Source organism: Branchiostoma belcheri, unplaced genomic scaffold (assembly GCF_001625305.1).
Source record: "Branchiostoma belcheri isolate BF01 breed outbred unplaced genomic scaffold, Haploidv18h27 scaffold1, whole genome shotgun sequence".
NCBI lineage: Eukaryota > Metazoa > Chordata > Leptocardii > Amphioxiformes > Branchiostomatidae > Branchiostoma > Branchiostoma belcheri.
In genome coordinates, this window is record NW_017802379.1 from 2,480,097 (window position 1) to 2,500,584 (window position 20,488).

Sequence of the window (20,488 nt, forward strand, 5' to 3'; positions counted from 1 at the left end):
TTGTTCAGGGAACCCAACCCACAATCTTTCACATAAAAACATACAATGCAAACAATGTGCCCAGTAAGCTTTTGGTGAGATTCCTAGTCTAACCACATGTATTTTATGTTTTGTCTGATCTCAGGTGAACCCCAGTTGATGATCACATCTGGTCCAGCACAGATGGGAGTCCCTCCACAGCAGATGCCCCCAGGCATGGTCCCCGGCATGATGCCACCAGGCGGCTACCAGGCACCCTACGCCTCCATGTGAGGAAGACAGCAGAGTCAGAAACACACCTCAAATAGTCTATGATATACTTGCCCATCAAATAGTGGATACTACTACTACTACTAAACCACGGCTAGAAGGAATAGGTGACAACTTTTGCACGAGAAGTGATTCTGTTACTGTGAATGAAATCAGTTGAGGTGTTGGTAGTTCAGATGGAAGGCAAATGTGTACCAACGGAGTTGTCGTGTCTCACCCAAAGAGAGGACCAGAAAGAGCGATTGAGTGGCACCTAGCCATAGACTATTGGAGGTTTGGTATATAAGCTATCTGTAGATGCAATATACAATATGAAGGTACAACTAACTTAGGCATTAAAAGCATTTGTATCATTCCTTGATTTGTTGCCAGGGATAGCCTGGCCATGATGTGTATTGTGAAAAATTTGAATGCAGCTTAAAAAAGATACAGATATATGTGGGATCGATGAACAATCAACTTGTCATTTTGAGTTTGTTACCGTTGTCCGACACATAGCTTTAGATGAACGTCAACTAAGCTTCTTCAATTAGACAAGAGGGGTGTAATTGTTAATTAGGAGATAAAATTTTTAGGAAGTAGGGATATGATGTGAACGTTGGGTGTATATGGAAGTATGTTGGAGGAAAATTGTAAGAGGATGTGAAAGAGGGCACAGATTCACCTGTGATTGTACATTATAATACTTAATAGCAAATTACAATGTAGTGTTGTGTTGAGATGGGGAGGGGGGTACCTATTGGGAATACATAGTGAAAAGGCTGGCAGCTATGCCGTTTAATATCACAAACCAATTAAACAGAGCTGATTACTGGCTAATACGTCCAGAATTTTTAAGTCCTGCAGTATATGTAGAAGCCCATTAGTTTTATACCTGCATTGTGGCAGAAATCCAGGCAGATAGTTGGCACGAGTAATACCGTCAACCACTGTCCAACATTGACCCATTTCATACATTTCTGTGGCTGGTGGTGCTTGGAAACTGTTACAGCTTTCATACCATTAATACCAGCTACTTAGTTCCATGATGAAATCCATCTATGAAACCGAACTCATCATTCAACATTTAAGGCTGTAGTTCGAGGCGCTTCCACTGGTCACAGCGACTTGTATCAGTCAAATCATGTTCAGGGTTGTATCAAAGAGATACTCTCCATGCCACCCCTCTATTGTTTTTTTTATCATCACATTGTCCTACAAAGGTCAGATTTTTCATTTTATGACACAGCAAGATTCACTGTACCAGGTTGACTGATTCACTGTTATCTTGAAAACACCGTAGTTGCACTCAAGTTAGAAGGTGACAGTGCATGTGAGACATATGTGACAGTGAGAGGCATATAATAGAAAACTGTTCATGGCCCTAATTTCGTCAGAATGAATAAAAAAGCCATACCAACAAATGCGTGTCAGAATTATTTCATGTGTTGTTGTAAAATAAGTGAGACAAGATGAAAGATGCGCTTTGACTCGTTTGAGTAAATTATTTTCTAGTCTGTCAGCACTACAGATAAGAGGCATCAAGCAAGTGCCCAATATATGGGTAGCTTCAGGTGTAAGCCTGGGGCATCTAACCACTGCACGTAAAAGAATTCAACACACTTATCAAAAAGAGTATGCGAGACCTGGTAAGCTTACTGTACAGAAAAGAAGCACACAAGGTATGAAGAGTGTAAAGTTGTTTATACAAATAAATGTACAGTTATGAATAAGTAACAAAGTTACTTGCTGACATAGGCTAGTTCTTGCAGTAAACATTTGTCAGCAACTTTCACATACCAGATTTGCACTAACCTTACAAAAATATGTTACACATTCGAACTTAGCCATTCCACTATGCAATGACAACAATGATTCCTTTAGAAGAGTACCAGCATAGCATACCATATAGTCTGGCATCAGAATAGACTGATTTGTAGTTGCATGGTCCTCTCTAGTACTGTGGGAGACATTTTTATGACCAAAGCATCCTTTTATGTCTAAAGCATGCCAGACTATTTTGTGGAGAAGTCATCAGAGAAGAAGACTGAAGCTAGATTGGATTCCAACTACATATAGTACATAATGAACCCTATGATGGCTTTGGTTCTTTCTTGTCTACAGTTTGTGGAATTTTCTGCTGCTGTGAACTCTGTGTCTTGAGTTGTGTCTCCGCGATCTCACTCAGAGCCTTTTGGATCTGTTCCAACAAGACTTCTCCCCTCCTCACCACGTCTTCAAGTTTACGTGCCGCGTCTTGGTTATCCTGTTCAAGTCTCTGTAAGCTCTGGGCCTGCGGAACAAAAGATGTAACTGTTAATTCATTGAATACACATAAATTCCATGGGATCACGGCACAGTGTAAAAACAATACTTGCATTTTTCTGGATCATAAGAAAAAAGTTCTAACAACACAAAATGAGAGAATGTCTTACGGTTACCTGTAACTCTGCAGTAGATTCTTCATTGGGTAGTGAGTCAATTAACACGTCTATATCCTTGGCAGTTCTTGCTATGAGCTGAGCAAAAAGCTGTGTGTATTCTGGAAAGGAAGCAGAGTAAACAACAATGAGTGTGGCTTCATTTGCAATTTATGTGTGATACACAAGTTAGATAGTAGTGAGAAAATAGAATGCTGTCATTGTTACACAAATTTCAACATTCTAGGTGTATTATGAGTTGACGTTACAAAGACGCACGTTGTATTTATTTTTTTTAAAACAAGAATTGTCTTCACCTTCTTGAGTGGCAACTTGGTCCTTGTCAACTGGTGCTGAAAAAGGGCAAAAGATATTTTGTTAGGAAGTGTAAACAAATAAAGGACAGGATGTCGTTGCGGTTTCGGCAGAAAAGAGCTAGAAGTATAACAACGTTTTACCTGCAGACTTGTCGAAGTCGGTGAAGTTACTGGCCGGTGCACACTGCTGGAGAATGCCTATGCTGTTACAGAAATGTTCTCCCATCTGATGAGGAAAGGAAACAAAAATATTTGGTCAACATAAAAAATATTTTTGACAGTAAAGCCATGTTTTGAGGTATTTAAAAAGGATTTCCAAGAGCCTCTCCATTGCTCTTACATATTTCATCGCTTCTATTACCTCCCCTTAATTAGCTGATATCATTTTCATCTCGACTCTCTCCTTAAATATCAAGAAAACAACCTTAGGACGTTACCTGGTGCACCGCATCTTGCAACTGTGTTAGTCGGTCCGCCATGATTTATTCGATAGCAACTATACGCAAAACAGGAACGTATATGGAATATTTAAGCAAACGCATTTAGAAATACTATCAAACAAATGTAAGGGCAAATCAATATCATATACACTATTTTGTCATATTTAATGGTCATAAATATACAGAAATGTACATTTTACGTCATTTTGCAACATCATGTTTTTTCGATGTGCTGCGATCAGTTGACCCGTACCCCGTGAAGGTCAGCCCGTGAAACCCCGAATCCGGTCTTTTGCGATTCCGCCATAATTTCTTTAGTAGCGAGCACGACGTTTCGCGTCTTCAGGACTTAAAAGTAAGTGTTTTGAGGGGAAATCTGTAGACAAAGTTACACTTTATTAGTAGTGGAAATCACAGAGACTCTGTTGGTAAAACATTAGGGCTTGTTGCAACTGTATAATGCATTTTTAACGCAACTGAATATTACACGCTGTACGATCACATGTACACACATGGGACCACAAGCATGGCAACTTTGCAGACGAAACGTTTGCCAAGGGCCATTGTCATAATGTATGGGCATAGACAGTGGGTGACCAAGTCACGCTTATAATTCAATGGCTTACACTATTTTAAACCTGGAAACAATTGCTCTCAGACTCTGAAACTATAGTACGTAAGTTGTATGTTGTACAACTCTGTGTCGCCCCCCCCCCCCAACACACGTGTACTATATTGATCAATGAGTAGGAATTAAGTACTAGTATGTTATCTTTTTTGAGAAGTTGAAGGGAACTTCGTTTTCCGACTACGATTTCAAACCAGTTTCACAAATCTAGATATGGGGGTGCTAAATTATGAGCGTAGATGTATAAATTATTTAAAAGCTGAGTAAGATAGCATATTTTGTAACTGTAAGTTCTGACATGTCCCCAGAATGCGTTACGTGGCCGCATATCTCCTGGCTGTCCTGGGTGGGAATGCCAACCCCTCCGCAGGCGACATCAAGAAGATCCTGGGCAGCGTGGGCATCGACGCTGACGATGAGAGGCTCAACAAGGTCATCAGTGAGCTCAAGGGCAAGGACATCGAAGAAGTCATGGCTGCAGGTACAGCGACGCAGCCCTTGACACATACTGTAGATTTTAAAATGTTGATGGCACTCTTTCAAGGGGTTGCAAAGTTACTCCATATAGTGTAGGATTGTAAATGTTAATGGCACTCATTCAGGGGTTTGCGAAGTTACTCTTAAAGGACAGTTCAGTGATGAGTATGTTTATCACCATCTTTCGGCTGAGTTCAAGATGCTGATATATAAACTACCCTGAGATCTGTCAGACTATCGTCACTTAGGGTAGATGTGTTATTTGTTAAGAATACTTCCTTGTATTCTGACGCCAATGCATTGTTTGAAAGGTTTAAAAAAATCTAAATATGGGTAAACCAGTGTTGTTATTGCCAACAGTGGCAAGTTGGCAACTGAGACTGACAATTACGTAACTTCATTTTTGTCTCCCCAGGCCGTGGCAAGCTGTCGTCCATGCCGTCAGGTGGCGGTGTAGCTGTCGCTGCAGGTGGTGGTGGTGCAGCTGCAGGTGGTGCTGCCCCTGCTGCTGAAGGTAAGAAACCCTTTTCGAAACACCACTCATTGTGTCAAGTTTTGTTTGAACACCTCAGAGGTTTCAAAGTGTAGATGTATTTTAGTAGCTACTAAAATGGATGGTGGCATGCTGTGGGTAGAATTTTCCACTACTGCATGGCCCAATGGAAGGAATGTGATTGTCATCCCTTTCTGTTTCAACAAATAAAATCCTTTGGAATAGTACATCGTTTATTCTACTTGTTAGTGCTTGACTTTTAACTGTCCACCTTTGCAGTCATTTCCTTCTATCTGTGTGTGTGTCTGTGTGTCACTGGTTACCTCTGCCACCACAAAGCAGAAAAAGAAGCCAAAGTTGAAGAGTCCGAATCTGAAGAGGAAGATTTTGGCTTTGGATTATTTGACTAGCTACTTTTTGTTGTTCCTACTAAGACGTTCCATCAGGCAAGATTTTCTTGTACTGGCGGTATTCTCTTCCAGTCTTTTGGTTCATGTTTTTCCCTGAGAAAGTGTACATCTTTTAGTTATTCTTCTTCAGGAAAAATTCCCATTCTTGCATCCTATAAATATACAAATGTACTTCTGAACAAGATATTGGTGGTTCTATGTATTCAACTGTTTCTCTGTTGTTTAGAGGTATGATACTGAATCTTATTTTTCTTCCTTTACAGAAAAGAAGGAAGAGAAGAAGGAAGAGTCAGAAGAGGAGTCCGACGAGGACATGGGCTTCGGACTGTTTGACTAAACAACCAACCTTCCCCCCTCCACACATGCTGTATATACTGGACTGTAAAATACCCTACAGTTTTACACTGTATTTCACAGTTTTGTGACGTGGAGAAATAAAAGGGAAAGAAAAAAATTCTTGTGTGTTTCTTGTTTGAGTTGCATTAGGATATGAGCCATATGCATTAGGATGCAGAAGTAATTTAGCACAAATATGTATTAGAAGTTATCAGTGAATTAGAACAAAAGAATGCTTTTTAATACTAGTAAGTATTCCAAGAAAGGCATACTGTTACAACATACTGAAAATCTTGGAAGGTACAGGGAACGTTTACAGGGAACAACAGACAATAAACTGGAGACAGAGAGAGGTCCAAAATTGTATCATGCAAACCAGTGCGAAACCTATATAAAATACTTTAAATAGTCCTCTCTTTTATGACTTAAAAGGTGCAATGACAAAAAAATTACTTGAGATCAGCACCATCGCTGATCATGCCAGCAGGTTCTGTATTAGATACCTAAATGTCCAAACTTTTAGATAGGCAGCCTTAGTATTCATTTTCCAGACTCCAAATTGAATTGCCTATTTATGATATCCTAGGAGCAAGCTTTATATTCTTAGTGTTTATTAACATGTTCAAGAGTACATCAGCAACATGAAATGATCCAAAACCAATTTTTTTCTTCATACCACCCCTCGCACGGTCGCATACGTAAGAAGTATTGCACATTTCAGTACAGTGTATTTGTATCACTAAATGTTACAGAGTAAACTACTTTGTTGTCCTTGATGGATCATACGACCACACACCTCCAAGTGTTAAACCATTGTTTTCTCTTCTACAAACTTCATCTAGCTCATATTCTGCAACTTTGTGAAGAAGACTTTTTGCTGGATGTTCCTCAAATGAAAACCTTCCAGGATCCCCTATTAATATTTGACAGGAAGAGTTTGATTGCCGCAAAGTCTTCAACCAATCAGAGATCGTAGAAGCAAATTCTTCATCGTAGAACATGTCACCGAGAAATATAACATCCCATTGGTGGAGACGTTGGCCAATCAGGTTGTCCGTAGATATCTCCAGGTTGACACTGTTGAGTTTTGCATTCATCTTGACAGCAGTGGCTGCAACTGCTCATACAATCAAAGGTACAATGTAATTGATATCTCAGAGTAATCTAAAGTTAAGATTTTAACATTTTTGCTCCAGTCTAGATTTGCTAATTGCTTGGCTAGAGAATGCCCCCATTTAAACTTTTGTCCCTTTATACAACATTGATCGATCACAGGTAATGTTAGATCAGTTATTGAATATTTGTCACTGTGTATCAGGGATCAAATGTCTATTCTGCAGGCAAGCAATTGATCAGTGAGCAAGAAGAGGATGGATTTGCACTAGGCTATCACACTGAAAGAAGACAACAAGAGCAAGAACAAAGTGAGTGATTTTTAATACCTGGGTCTATGTCATTAGCCAGTACACGCCTTGCTCCAGTCATGGCTGCTGCAATGGCACTGGCTCCACACCCACTGCCCACATCTAACACTGACTTGTCTTTCACAACAATGCCATGATCCAAGATATATCTGTGCACAACAAAAGTAACACAACAATCATTTTGTTACAGAATAGGAGCCTTGGTTACAGTCTTCCCTTCCAACACAACATAATGTGTAGCACAGGTAGTCAGGTACCCATCTCCATTTCCTTAGCCCTTGGGCAACACTGATTGAGAAGGACGTGCATGAATTTCCAGTATACTAGTTTCTTGCCATGGTATAGCTCATCGTGGGAGAATTCTTGGATCATTGGATGTGAATATGACTAACCTGGTCAGTACCTGGCCCCCTGGCCAATAGAAAGCCCAGAAAGGGTCGCTCACTGGACACTGGTCGGCAGTGCTATCCCACAATGCACAGCGGGGAGTGATGAGGTGGAGCTTGATCTCAGGAGTCATGTGATTGGTCGAGATCTCAGTGTTCTCTTGGATGAACCTGATTCGATCAAAGGAAGGCTTCTCCCTACTCTCACCATGACAACTCCTGAAGAGTGAGTTAAGTCTCTGATACAGAGTTTTTGGTTTGAAGTACATTTTATACTTCAGCATATTTGCACCTCCTTGTCAGCACTATTATTCAAGACACCCCCCCCCCTCAAAAAAGGAAAGCCTTTGCAACCTTCGAAAAATATAACACTCAAGTTTCTTATAAGCTTGGTATGATTTCTAAAGCATTGCTCAAAACTGTAGCTTGCAAATCTGCGAGTGTCGTCCAAGTAACGTTAATCCTATCTCTGGTGGCTTGGAGCATAAACCTAAATACAGCCTCGAGTGTGCAAATGGTCTGTACTGTCTACTGTCTTGTACCCTTGTGGAGGAACAATCCATTGAAAGAGGGGGCTAAATTTTTACAGTCAAAAGCACACAGATAAGAACAGGAAAGTTCCATTCACATATAAACCAACTTAATACAAAAAACTTTGATTCTATTCCATCAAAACGGCACAATTAAAATACTTGACGCTGACGTTGATTCTAGGAATAAATAGCTAAAATCTATATTGTTCACCCCTAGCTGCAATGGTTTCGTCTTAGGTCATCGTAGGTCAGAATCATCCACAACCCGGAAGTTGTTCAACTATAAAATTCCCGGGGAAAATTGGCTTTGAGGAACAAAGAAGTTAGCTCTTTCGGCCGGCTGTCCATAGGTGCTCTGTTTCTCTGGGAATCTCTGCTGATCTTTAGAAGATTTGTTTGGGCCATTCTAGCAGAAACTGGAGCGCGCATGAGCTGAACTGGACCGTCGAGAACTTTGACAAGAAGTTGAAGAACTTTAAATCAAAACCGCCCACAAGTTGTGACAGTTCCCCCGACAGTGTAGACATGTCGAGTCCGTCCGACTCCAACGGCCGAGAGGACCAGTTGAACGCCCTATGGCACGCCTTCCATGCGCTGGACGAGAAGAGAGAGGGCACGGTACAGAAGTCCAAACTCAAGGTGGGTGAACAGGGGCGGGGTCTTACTTTTATGATTTTATGACCTCTTCAACTGTATCAATATCTTTTTCCGGGAATTAGTGATTAATTTGATATAGAGATCAGCAGAGCCAGTTCATTGACCAATTCGCTCAGAATCTAAGTTGCGTTCACACCTTTGAAAACTCAGGTAACGTTAAAGGTATACAGATACAGGTAGTGTTAATTTTCTCCAAGCAAATTGCATGGAACTACCAGTTAAAGGGATCAATATCACTATTGATTTTCAGGTGGGAGCCTGTTGCAGTCTCCACTTGAAACCGGCAATTTGTTTTTAGCTCAAACTACCAGTATATATTCAGACTGGTTCCTAAAATTATGTAAAAATTGATCTTAAACAGTGTGTATGTTGTGAAAGTATAAGAGGAAGTAAACTCCAAATGGCCAGGAGGAAGAGGAAAGAAAAGTGACTGTTGTAACACAGTGTATCATATTACGTTATTTCCTAGGTTCTCACCCACAGTTTGGGGACTGTTGTCTACACCCCACCTGCCGAGGATGTGGAGAAACACTTCGGTGACCTGACTGTCACATTCCAGGCTTACGCAGACTTCATCAAGACAGTCATATTCCAAGGTCTGTCGGAGAATTCCATTCCAGACTGGAGCAGGTTTGATCAGGTACTTACATACTCTAATCTGACAAGATACAAGGAATTGTAATATAAGAATTATATTGTATTGTAAAATGTCCTGCATTTCTGAATGGTTGAAAAATATGTCTGTCACTACCAGCAAAAATCTAGCCCGAGTGTACCCAGTACATAGCGGATCTTGGGGAGCTGACAAAAGCTAAAAAGGCTCACACTCATGGTAGCAAAATTCCATCCAGGGAGCTAGAGCTGTGGTTTCATTGAAAAGGCTCATTTTTATTTTGAAAGAAATTGGTAATGAAATACTGTGTCAAAGGATTTTTTAATTATGCATGGTCTTAGGATCAGTAATATGTTTAATTTACAATTTAGATAGTACAAATGTTATTGGTTTAACTCTATGACAAATCCAGTTTGGTTTTGAATTTCAGGTGTGCTGGCAGATCTGCTGTGGGAAGCACCTGAGTAAGGATCGTCGGGAGAAGACTCTGACTGACGAACACGCCTTCCAGGTGTGGCAAATGTTCAACAGACTGGCCGAGCCCGACAGGTGAGACATCTGACAGGACAACAAAAACTGCTGACCCCACTCAAGTTTATATGTTTGCTATCAAATCTCCCATTATTGTAATAGATGTTAGAAACTTGAATGTGAGTAAATATGAAGAGATGTATGTACATCCACATACATTATACACTTTCCTGCTTTCTCACACATTCAGCTTCACAAATTGACAGAATTACACCCAAAATCAAAATAAATAAATAAATCTGATTTTTTTTTTCAAATCAAGTCTAAAGGAAGAGAGCTGCCAAGTGAAGGTTATGCATATAACATTATGGAATGAAGTTGATTTCAGCAAGTCCAGCACCAAGGTTAGACATTGAAGGCTTAACAAATGTGCTGATAGAAGATGTGCAACACAAAAGACTGGATGACTTTTGCTCCATCATAAATCTTGAAGGCTCCTGAGCCTTAAAGTTTTAGCTCAAGAATATTTGAGGACTGTTTTAATTTCAACTTGATGAAATACCATCGTCAAGGAACACATCATGTTTATAAATTATAACCTTGGTTTTAGACTTGTCTGAAATCCACTTCTCTGGCCCCCATACTAACTCCCACAATCATCTGGTACCAATATTAAGTTGACCTTTACCCACATACTTGCTAACTCCTACACAGATACCCACTGGTGATGGACATAGAGGAGGTGCAGTTCCTCCTACAAAAGCTAGTTGGTGCCATGGGCGGTCAGTGGATGGAGGCAGACTTCCACGTCTTCTCCAACTCTCTCCCCACCATGTCTGTGTGGCAGCTCATCGCATGCATAGAGACAAAGTACTCGGAGGGGATAGAGCCTGAGACTGTGTGCGAAGCTGTGGCAGAGCTACACAAGGAACTAGTGCTTGATGTTGTGAAAGAGGTACATATGTGAACTCAGGAGAAATTAAATGTAGCTTCGATATTCGATGTTTTCTGCTTTAGTATTACATACTGGGGGTATGTGTGTGTTACCCTAAATAGTTTCATCAGGGTGGTAATTCAATGGGTATTAGAGCCCTTCCTATGCAACTGAATGAAAGTTACCTTCCAACATTTTGGCATTGTATTAAGTACATGTACTTCGGTTTCTTTTCTGTGATAAAAGCAGTAGCACGAAGTGTTGTTTATGCTGTCTTAGGAAAAGTAAAGAGATTAACTTGTTGACCAATCACAGGGCTTGATGTCCAAGAAGGGCCATGTAAGGACCAATTGGAAGGAGCGTTGGTTTGTGCTGAAGCCCTGCAGTCTGGTTTACTACACCGGCAAGGACCAGAGGGACAAGAAGGGCGAGATTGTCAACCCTACTCCATGGAAGGTCCAGGTAGGGACATTTCCACTTTTCTTCTATCTGACAAATCACTGCCTGTCATAGCTCAACTGCACATTTTTATCACACATCATACAAAATTTTAATACATTTTGGCCCTCACCTGCTGTTTCTATAAATTTTTAGATATTTCAGAAGAAGAAAAAGTTCTGTTGCCTCCAATTGCACTGTTTCTTTAGATTGAAGCCATATGTTGGCACCTAAGTAAAAGTGACCATAATCCAATTACTAGTACACCCCATGGATAAGCTAGTTCCATTTCTACAGCTGCAATAACCCATGGATTCATCACTATGCAGTGTTTTCTACCTTCATTCTTTCAAATGAAAAACCTGTTGCCATCACTTATGTCCTTGCTCATCTTTTTCCTTTTGCCTCCTGTTTTTCTCTTCCCTGTCAACAGCTTACTAGTATCTAAAGCATACATGTCTTCAGGTAAGCACTCAAAATGCCATTCTCAACATTTGTATTTACAAGTTGTGTAATGCCAAAAGGTTTCAACAAACTATATGTAACTATAACTGGTGATTTATGATCTTGTGATATATTACACACATGTTTTAGAGCATGTAGCTAGCTTGACATGATTTCGAAGATGCCCCTACAGCTTTTTTTTTTGGTTGCAGCTGCTAGGAGAGAAGTCTCGTGAGGGTAAGCAGCGACTGTTGCTGACAGCCAGTGCAAACATGTCGTACGAGATGGCTGCCCCGGATCTGAGGAGCAGACAGGCATGGATAACTGGTAATCATCCCACTATGCTTTTAACCATTTTGCCACTAAGGGTTAAGAATCTTTTTGTAGTACTTTTTGTACTACATGTACTATCATGAAAGTTCATCTGTGTTGCTACATGTTTTAATAGAGTTCTATTACCTAGAGTCTACTGAGGAAGACCAGAGTGACTGGTTGAAAGCTCTAGGTGAGATAACTTCTTTGTGTTTGATAAAAAAAGTTTTAACCCTAAACAAAGTTGTTTCTTTTTTTCATTGTATCTAGCCATTCAGAGCGTGATTGATCTCTCCAAAACTGGCTGCTCCTCCCTGGTCAAGAAACATGCGCAACAGAGGAGAGAAATGCGAGAGAAGAGACGGACGGAAGAGAAGAAGGAGCAGGAGAGGAAAAGGAAAGACAGCGAACTTATGGAGGAACAGAGGAAGAACCTGGAAGAAGAGAAACAGGTATACTTATCATTTGAAATCATTTCTTTCTTCTAAACATTATATAGATATTAATGTTGTATAACAGATGTATACTATCTAGTACAGTACATAAGAATGTAACGTTACATGTACTAGTAATGTATATGCTAACTGTTCAGTATCTCGTACTAGGCACGTTCAGAAGCTGAAGCGAAGTTGGCCCTGGAGACAGTTCTGCGCGAGGAGGAGGAACAGATGAGGAAAGAGTTGGAGGAGATGAACAGGCAACTGGAGAAACTCCTGGAGGAGGAAAGACAGGCCAAGAAAGATGAAGAGATCGTCAGGGCCCTGCAGGCAAAGTATGCATCTTAAAGTCTTTTCCACACCATATGGTATATAAAATCTCCCAGCTGCTGTCTCCTTTGAAATCACAGTAAATTTGAATGCTATGAAATATGATGTGGCTCAGTACTATAAGATTTTTCTCTACTGTCTTCACAAGACTACTCCAGGAGGAGTTCGACTATCTTCCAGCTGCTATCTCCTATAAATTCGGATGCCAAGAAATATAAAGTGATTGTACTAAAAGATTTTTTCTCCACTGTCTTCGCAAGACTGCTCCAGGAGGAGTTTGAGCGGAGAGAGCAGCTGGAAAAGTTGAAGGCAGATCAGGACAAACTGCTGGAAGATGAGCGGAAGCAGCGCCAAGAGCTGGAAGAGCAGCGCAGGGAGGAGCAGCAGAGGCTGGAACAGCTTCAACAAGAGAGAGAAGCGGCAGATCAGCAATTAAAGGTAAAACTGTGTCCTTTCCTTTTCAGTTTCCTTTTTTAATCGCTTTGTTTTACATCACATCCATATGGACGTTTGATTGAAAATTATTTCATTATGTGGACTGGATATTCAATAAAAAGTCAGCCCAAAATTTTGTAGATTTGCTATCAAGTTAATGCTGTTTTACAATGTCTACATTGTTTTCATTCTGATTTCAGGAAGCCTCCCAGAAACTACAAGATGCTGAGGACAAACACAAGAAGATGATGGCTGCAGTAGAGGAGAGGAAACGGTGGAAGGCCCCGGGACTGGCCAGACCCATCCAGCCAGCCGCCAACCCTCTCATCACGCACAGGGGCTTGGGGGCCTTTACTGAGCGGGAGTTTGAAATCCAGAAGCAGAAGTTAGCAAGAGACAACGAGCCTCACTCTGAGGAAGGTGATGCGGGAGAGTCCAAAGCACCAGAAGGGGGTGAGCAGGATGATGTCTTTGATGATCCAGTGAAGGAGAAAAAAGAGGAGAGGTCATCAGACGAAGGAATAGGTGAAGAAGAAAAGGAAGATTAGACAGGAAACTGTCCTACTGAAAGGGGGAAATGTAACAAAAATGATACATTTTTTAACATAATTACCTACCTATTTTTAGACTCTGTCTGAGATGCTTAATTGTTTGCATCACTAGTTAAGAAGTGTGATTTTTAATGGGTGTGCCTAAGCTATATATTTAGTTTTGCTAGAATGTAGGCATGAGAAATGTGCTGGATAGTTTCTGGTAGAGCAGATGGCATTATGTAGACATTTTTATCTGTTAAGTATACCTTAATATTGTCTACTCATGAATAGAGTATTCCTCTGCTTTTGATAGGCACATTGATGTAGAAATGTTTGAGATATCAAATAACACTATTGTTTATACATGTATATCATATTGTATTACAACTTTGTGTCAAAGTAGTGTAGAAGAAAGGTCTTGATATAGATATATATAGCTATTAGATTCAAATATATTACTAGTTTGATATATACCAGTGTAATGCGAAACATCTACCAGTACAAGAAAAGTACTCATAGTTTGCTTGCATGATCCCAAAGAATAGCTTAATGTTTACAGATTACTGTGTTATTATACATTGTCTATTAGGCTATTATAGATATGAAAATCAACTGGACATTTAATGTATTACTAGTACCTCAAATTAGAGAATATCATGTGAAAATGTTTGACAAAAATAAAAGAAAATAGAACGGCAACCTTCCCAACTTGAGTTTGACATGAAATGAAACACGAAAAACACATTTTTTCCTTAGAAAGTACATGTAAAACTTTATTCCACACCGTTTCATATGCAACAATTTGTCCAATAAATTTCTTAATGTAAAATATCTGGTCTTATTGCCTTTACCGCCCACAGAAATAATTGACCCAAAACTTTAAAAAGTCCAGGAATCATCCATTATAGATAAAGTACCACGCATATTAAACTTTCCACCATATTTGCACATCACATTCTGTAACAATTACAAGACATTTAGTAATAAGTACAAAAACATTTTATTAATTATTGCTGATAATGATATTGAAATGGTGCAAAATTATAAATATACATGTAATATAGAGCTTAATGGTGCAAAATTTGGGACATCAGCAAACAATTATTTTTAAACAACAATTCTAGGGCATCAATATCACTGTCTTCTATTTCTCTTGGTCCCAACTATTATGTATACACTTTGAGCCAAATTCTGAAAATGAAAATTTTTGAAATTGCTCTGGCACTTAATAGGATATGATTTTTAGGTCACCTAATGAAGGCTATCATCCATTTTGAAATGGTACATTCCAAAACAGTACACTCTCATTGGATGGCACATGGGAATTAGGAGTCTTCTAAATACTTAGAGGGGGAGTCATCACGAAAGCTTCCACAGACAAACCTTCCTGTCCTCCCCTCCAGTGACAATGGTACGGCCGTCTTCGCTCACGTGGATACACGTGACGGAGCCGGTGTGGCCACAGACCGTCGCTATTGGCTGAAGATTGACCAGGTCCCAGACCAGCACGTTTCCAGACTCACCTCCAACAATCACTGTTTCACCGTCCCAGAACATACACCTACAAACACAGAGCGCAGATTTATTTAGGGGAACTAAACTACTACATTTGTAGTAATGACACTTCATCCCAAGCACAAGCTATCTTCCATGCAAAATTTGTGACCCTAGCATGTCTAGATCATGAGATATGGAAACCAAAACTTCTGCTGCAGTACCAAGGAAAGTTGCCAGGGGGCCCAAAATCTAATCATTTGGAGGCCACCGTATCTACACACCAAATATCATTAGATTCCATTCATATCTTCTTGAGTTATAACAAAAAGATCACAGGCACTGCAGGCAAAGAAACTGAATGATTACCTGAGAGGTTCTTCCAGGTCCTTGGCGCACACTTCTGTGCCTGTGGTGACGTCCAGCACACGAAGGTAGTGGTCAGCACCACACGTTAGCACACGCTGACCCTCCGCACTGAAACTGATTGCATGGATGGACCCTGCAAAAAATTGATAGACTGTCCAACAGACATTTACCAGCACTCAGTGACTACATGTACGTGTACTCAGTGATCTTGAAAATTTCATTTTCCAGGAAACCGAGACCCCTTTGTACGATCGGAACAATCAAAAAGTCAATACAAGGTACAAGATACATGTACTAGTACACAGTTTGGTCAACTGTTTTTATAATAAGTGGAATCAACCTTAAGTATTCACATTGCCTGAGCAATATTCATAGAATACAAAAAAGTGCTCAATGTTCTAAAATGTTGTAAGTTCTAGTTTGGGCACAGACTGAAGAAGCTGATTAATTCTTACCTGTGTGAAGCGTGTGTCGTGACAGCACGTACTGTGACTCCACGCTCCAGATGTACAGCGTGCCGTCTTCCGTCCCGCTCGCCACGCGCGTGTTCTCCGCGTCCACGCACGCGCACACCACCCCGGAGTCGTGGTCCAACTCCGCCAACAGCTGCAGCTGCTGTTTCTTGGCTCCGCCCCCAATTTTACACTCCCACAGTTTGACGGTCGAGTCCCACGACGCTGAGACTAGGAGACTGTCCTGGTACTGGATACACGATACCGCGTCGTCGTGTGCGAGTACGGTGTCCAGGATGTGCCCGTACTCCACTGAGTAAATGTAGACATTGTTGTCCCAGGATCCGATAATCAGCGTCTTGGAGTCGGCCATGACTTGGCACGAGGACAGCGCCATGTTGGAGATAGAGATGCTCCTCTGTTGACGCTGTTCTTCCAGAGAGTACATCTTCATCAGGGAGTCCTGGAAACAATCAAATTTGTGCATACTTAATAAAGAGCTTAGAGATACTTAATTTCACAAACAAATGGTACTGCACTATACAAAATCTAACTGAAAGCATTCTAATTAGAACAGATACTTCAGTTATTTCAGATACTTAGAAAGAACTTTAAGGCTTTTAAGAATAAAAACTTTTGGGACAAAGAGCTAAAATACAATTGATTCAATGGAACACTTTTTTTGCTCCATGTCTAGCCTTAAAAGCAGTAACCCACCTGTGAGACAGAGAATATGGTTTTCCCACTGGGGGCCAGCTGTACTGATGTAACTGTGTCCTTGTGTAGTTTGTGTTCGTACACAGGCTTCAGACCGTCTCTACCCTCCCACAGCGGAGCAAGATGGCAGGACTTTGTCGTTGGAACTCCAGAACTTGAATTTGCGGCATCCGCTCCAGGGGTTTCTGATTCACCCGCTGATCCAATCAGAACAGAGTCTGCTGTACTGGGACTCTGCTTGAACCTTTGAGGGTGTGGACTGTGGAAGAGTTGCTTTGGCGTCTGTCCGAACTCCATGATCTGTGCTTCTAACGAGAGACGCTCGTTTGGGTCGGCGATGCTGTCCAGGTCAACAGCCCCTTCATACGTCAGGTGGTAGAAGACGTTGTATGCGTTCTCTGACGCCTCTCCTCGTTGCTTGTACCTAATGGTGTACATTATATTACAAATTAGAGTTGGCAACCCTTTACACATCAATTATATCTCAAGACTAAAGTTAGCTACAGTGACAGGTACGAAAGTCTTTTCCCAATTAAATTATCATCTAGAGATAGGAAAGAAAAATTCTTTCATATTATTTTTATTATTTATCATTTTTCTACTTTGAATTAAAGGAAACACAGGCAGTCAAAATGATAGGGAGATTTTCTTTCACATTCCAAAGAGTACTCACCCAAAAATGAGGTCGATCCACTCGTGTAAGTGGCTGGAGACGTAGTCACTCTCGAGCGCCTCCCGGGACTTCTGTACGAAGTCATCAGCGTCTGCGGCCCACGGTGGCAGCTCCACATCCTCAGCTTTTGTCCCATCCTGTCTGGTGCCCAGCTTCAAGTGTTGGGCATTCACCTGACAACAGAACAAAGGACCATTGAAAAATCAATCTTACACATAGAAGACGATTTCTGTTCTTACTGTAGGCACCCTTATTAATATCATAACTGTGGTTTTGATAGCACGTCACCGAAACAGCACATACTAGCATTACTACACAATTCTACAAATTCTACAATTGTAGAATACTTGTTGTATTCTGTACATTATCTATCATTGTTTATTTACTTTTTAATTATTGAGATATCAAGTCAAGTCAATGCCTTTACTTGTAGAGATATGCTACGATATCCTGGGAACAATCCTAGATAGTTTACGTCTGCTCGGGCACCCTGCAGACTAAATGACAAGAGTCCTCACCAGAAATTTTCCTGAAGTCTGGTAGAATTCTGGGATCAGCTCCTTGACGTCAGAAGCTCCCGTCAAGACGTTCTTCCAGGTCTCCTGGATGCTGAGGAACATCCGATCCGGTTGGTCGAACCTTCCGTTCTGCAGACACAGCATGTACTCTGGCGCCACCCGTACCAGGTAGTACACCACGTATCCTGGCGTGGAATAATGGCTACCGTACATGAACTTGGGTTCAGGCATGTCGTGGTAGCGCTCCAACGTCCTGTGGAGACGCTCGGGGTTCAGGGCTCCGATGGGCTTACTCAGGTCGCGGTAGGTTTCTGGTCGAGACAGGTCTAGACTTGAGCTGGTGTAGTCCGCTACAACCCAGGGAAACACGGGATATTGCGTCAGGTCATTGAAACTTCGGTCTGCGGTATTGTTCAGGTACATGAGATAGTCAAAGTTCGACATGACGCCACTCTGCCAGCGTAGCGTCGCGTTTTCCTGCCCGGTTTCCACGAGCGAGACATCTGATTGGCTGACGATGCTGTTGTATAACTGGTCTCGTAGCGCCTGGTCCTTCAGCGTCAGGAACAGGTCAGACTTCAGACCGTCCTCGCTACAGAAGATCTCCACTCCAACATGGCGGAGCAGGAAACGTCGTTTCACGATCCTCTTGATGTCTGACAGTTTGATCTTCAGAACGGGATACGGATCGATGTTGTTGAACGGCTGGAAGTACAGTCGCGACGACGTGATCATGATGCGTCCGGGGTTCACGACAAGCGGGTCGATCTTATCCCCAACCATTTCCACGACAATCTTTTCGTACAAGGTTTCCAGCCAACTGGTGTTGAAGGGGACACGCGCTTGGCGAGACTGTACGATTGCGGCGATCATCGAGTTCTGGTCGGCAGCTGTCAGCGTGGATGCTCTCAACAACTGCTGCATCTGTGGCAGAACATCCTCGATCATCACAAAGTTGAGAGAAAACAGGTACTTTTCCATCTTCTTCTTGAAGACGTACGGCGCGATCACGTTTCCTTCCTTCATCTGGTACACTTGAGACGACTCAATCATGATGACATTTCCCGTGGCGTCGATTCTAGACGTGACCGGTCCCTGCCACTTCTCGATCTTTGTGCAGCTGCGCAGAGGGAACTTCAGCATGGGTAACATGACATCCTGGGGGTCAAACACGAGGGACTTGGAACACATCTTGATCCGTCCTCGCGTTTTCCTGCGTATTGCCTCCTCCTCGGGAAGGCCATGTGTGTAGTAGAACACACCAAAGTCTTCAAAGTAGATCTCACCTAAACAAAACAATAAACACAACAACTAATTTTATTATGTACAATGTACTATAGATATCGGCCCAATTCTAATCCATTGTGTTACACAGCAAACTAAAAGATGCTGCAAATTCTTGACTTTTACAGAGTGGAAGATCTGAATGAATTTACAGTCTTACCTGGGTCTAAAAGCAGAAGTGAGAATCTCTCCTTCTGTTGCTCAGTTCCCTCTCCCCCGAATGCCATGGTGGCCTGTGAACAAATCAAAGTCTTCGTTGTACACTCCGGAAGGGTGACATACATGTAAATAAAAAGTGGCGAACTCGGGGTACACCCTTGGAACTACCGCCCTAGTTACGTCGCAAAGTAGAAGGTTGACCCTTGACCTCAACGTTCGATCAATCACCATGGTAACACGTATGTAAAAAGTCTAACAAAAACTCTTTCGACATGGCCATATATCATCAAGAGGTTCATGGAATTTTCCTTTGAAATGTGTGATTTATGTTAAAAAGTGGCGAACTCGGGGCCCCCTCCGTTATACATGTAACGTTAACGTTATGAGTTTCTCACTGGTATCCTGAACTCATCGAAGACAAGTTCTAGTATTCGGTCTCGTCTCAGCTGATCAGTGATAACCTTAATTAAGGTCGTGTTTACTTTTTTGTGACCTAAAGGAGGTTACAAAAACAAACGTAACAATGGACTTTTACCTCAAGCTATTACAAAAAGCAATCAGTTTAACGACACTATGATGATGAAGTTCGATACTGTCGTCATATGATACATGTAATGTTACTATGATGAGTTATGAGTTACAAGACGGAACGTGCAATCGTGAAATTTGATTTGGACTAAAGGGGGAGGGGGGCTCAAAGGTGGCACACGACATCGTAATTTCTATAACCACGCCCTCTCAGCAACAGTACCACCTAACACTCTGAAACAAAATTATTTATGTCAGCTGTTGTGTTGGAAAAGTTGGGCAATGTACACCTACCCGGCCGCTGAGGATAAAACAGCAATCTGACACGCCAACGACTCGAAAGAGGCACACGGTATTGCACGAGTGCCTAGCCTTGTGCACCTTATGAGGAAGTTAACACTGTAGTTTTGCTAACTTCTGCTAGGTGGCGCCTGTGAACGGTCAACCTGTTCGACCAAGAACAAATGAACTTTGGGCTACGGGGTACATAACAGATCGATATTATCTACTTGACTACCCCGTAGTCCAAAGGGAAGAGCCTAGAGCCTAGTCTAATATTTTCAATTTTTCCCCATATCTGTCTAGCCTATGTAACCCA

General features: G+C 41.5%; 6 protein-coding genes across 9 annotated transcripts in view; 3 read left to right on the plus strand and 3 right to left on the minus strand.

Annotated features, from left to right (window-relative positions):
- LOC109464678 (clathrin heavy chain 1) overlaps positions 1–1,633 on the plus strand; it is a 26,187-nt gene extending 24,554 nt beyond the window's left edge. For all 4 annotated transcript variants that reach the window (XM_019761721.1, XM_019761730.1, XM_019761736.1 and 1 more), the window contains one exon: positions 125–1,633. In XM_019761721.1, the coding sequence (XP_019617280.1) occupies positions 125–252 (128 nt within the window). In that variant the 3' untranslated portion in view covers positions 253–1,633. The remainder of the gene's footprint in view (positions 1–124) is intronic.
- LOC109464698 (mediator of RNA polymerase II transcription subunit 21-like) lies at positions 1,422–3,498 on the minus strand. The gene is made up of 5 exons (XM_019761759.1): positions 3,403–3,498; positions 3,107–3,191; positions 2,966–3,001; positions 2,670–2,770; positions 1,422–2,521 (listed from the first exon to the last, which is right to left on the minus strand). The coding sequence occupies exons 1-5, from the start codon at positions 3,442–3,444 to the stop codon at positions 2,321–2,323; spliced, it is 465 nt and encodes a 154-aa protein (XP_019617318.1). The 5' UTR covers positions 3,445–3,498; the 3' UTR covers positions 1,422–2,320.
- A 145-nt stretch (positions 3,499–3,643) lies between these two features.
- On the plus strand, positions 3,644–5,867 carry LOC109467891 (60S acidic ribosomal protein P2). Its single transcript, XM_019766004.1, has 4 exons — positions 3,644–3,760; positions 4,342–4,514; positions 4,926–5,024; positions 5,677–5,867. The coding sequence occupies exons 2-4, from the start codon at positions 4,343–4,345 to the stop codon at positions 5,748–5,750; spliced, it is 345 nt and encodes a 114-aa protein (XP_019621563.1). The 5' UTR covers positions 3,644–3,760; position 4,342; the 3' UTR covers positions 5,751–5,867.
- A 633-nt stretch (positions 5,868–6,500) lies between these two features.
- LOC109467112 (electron transfer flavoprotein beta subunit lysine methyltransferase-like) lies at positions 6,501–8,253 on the minus strand. The gene is made up of 3 exons (XM_019765036.1): positions 7,566–8,253; positions 7,192–7,322; positions 6,501–6,866 (listed from the first exon to the last, which is right to left on the minus strand). Exons 1-3 carry the CDS (start codon positions 7,841–7,843, stop codon positions 6,508–6,510), a joined length of 768 nt encoding a protein of 255 aa, XP_019620595.1. The 5' UTR covers positions 7,844–8,253; the 3' UTR covers positions 6,501–6,507.
- Positions 8,254–8,371: 118 nt separating this feature from the next.
- On the plus strand, positions 8,372–14,525 carry LOC109467105 (switch-associated protein 70-like). Its single transcript, XM_019765023.1, has 10 exons — positions 8,372–8,731; positions 9,219–9,389; positions 9,793–9,911; positions 10,548–10,788; positions 11,083–11,229; positions 11,862–11,976; positions 12,232–12,413; positions 12,567–12,733; positions 12,989–13,166; positions 13,364–14,525. The coding sequence occupies exons 1-10, from the start codon at positions 8,618–8,620 to the stop codon at positions 13,709–13,711; spliced, it is 1,782 nt and encodes a 593-aa protein (XP_019620582.1). The 5' UTR covers positions 8,372–8,617; the 3' UTR covers positions 13,712–14,525.
- A 155-nt stretch (positions 14,526–14,680) lies between these two features.
- Positions 14,681–20,299, minus strand: LOC109467118 (protein FAN-like). Its single transcript, XM_019765051.1, has 8 exons — positions 20,190–20,299; positions 19,364–19,437; positions 17,920–19,205; positions 17,402–17,574; positions 16,729–17,152; positions 16,015–16,474; positions 15,560–15,692; positions 14,681–15,257 (listed from the first exon to the last, which is right to left on the minus strand). Exons 2-8 carry the CDS (start codon positions 19,428–19,430, stop codon positions 15,056–15,058), a joined length of 2,745 nt encoding a protein of 914 aa, XP_019620610.1. The 5' UTR covers positions 19,431–19,437; positions 20,190–20,299; the 3' UTR covers positions 14,681–15,055.
- Positions 20,300–20,488: the final 189 nt, after the last annotated feature.

Bases quoted from the DNA above. Each gene is read 5' to 3' on its own strand.
- LOC109464698 (XM_019761759.1), bottom strand. From the start codon at position 3,444: ATGGCGGACCGACTAACACAGTTGCAAGATGCGGTGCACCAG. The intron at 3,192-3,402 runs GTAACGTCCTAA...TTTCCTCATCAG, and splicing joins TGCAAGATGCGGTGCACCAG to ATGGGAGAACATTTCTGTAA. The intron at 2,522-2,669 runs GTAACCGTAAGA...TTTGTTCCGCAG, and splicing joins AATCTACTGCAGAGTTACAG to GCCCAGAGCTTACAGAGACT.
- LOC109467891 (XM_019766004.1), top strand. From the start codon at position 4,343: ATGCGTTACGTGGCCGCATATCTCCTGGCTGTCCTGGGTGGGAATGCC. The intron at 4,515-4,925 runs GTACAGCGACGC...TTGTCTCCCCAG, and splicing joins CGAAGAAGTCATGGCTGCAG to GCCGTGGCAAGCTGTCGTCC. The intron at 5,025-5,676 runs GTAAGAAACCCT...CTTCCTTTACAG, and splicing joins TGCTGCCCCTGCTGCTGAAG to AAAAGAAGGAAGAGAAGAAG.
- LOC109467112 (XM_019765036.1), bottom strand. From the start codon at position 7,843: ATGCTGAAGTATAAAATGTACTTCAAACCAAAAACTCTGTATCAGAGA. The intron at 7,323-7,565 runs GTTAGTCATATT...TGTTGTGCACAG, and splicing joins GGGGGCCAGGTACTGACCAG to ATATATCTTGGATCATGGCA. The intron at 6,867-7,191 runs GTATTAAAAATC...TTGTATGAGCAG, and splicing joins GGCTAATGACATAGACCCAG to TTGCAGCCACTGCTGTCAAG.
- LOC109467105 (XM_019765023.1), top strand. From the start codon at position 8,618: ATGTCGAGTCCGTCCGACTCCAACGGCCGAGAGGACCAGTTGAACGCC. The intron at 11,977-12,231 runs GTAATCATCCCA...CATTGTATCTAG, and splicing joins CAGACAGGCATGGATAACTG to CCATTCAGAGCGTGATTGAT. The intron at 12,734-12,988 runs GTATGCATCTTA...TGTCTTCGCAAG, and splicing joins GTCAGGGCCCTGCAGGCAAA to ACTGCTCCAGGAGGAGTTTG.
- LOC109467118 (XM_019765051.1), bottom strand. From the start codon at position 19,430: ATGGCATTCGGGGGAGAGGGAACTGAGCAACAGAAGGAGAGATTCTCA. The intron at 17,153-17,401 runs GTGAGTACTCTT...GTACACCATTAG, and splicing joins TGGATCGACCTCATTTTTGG to GTACAAGCAACGAGGAGAGG. The intron at 15,258-15,559 runs GTAATCATTCAG...CTGTGTTTGTAG, and splicing joins GACCTGGAAGAACCTCTCAG to GTGTATGTTCTGGGACGGTG.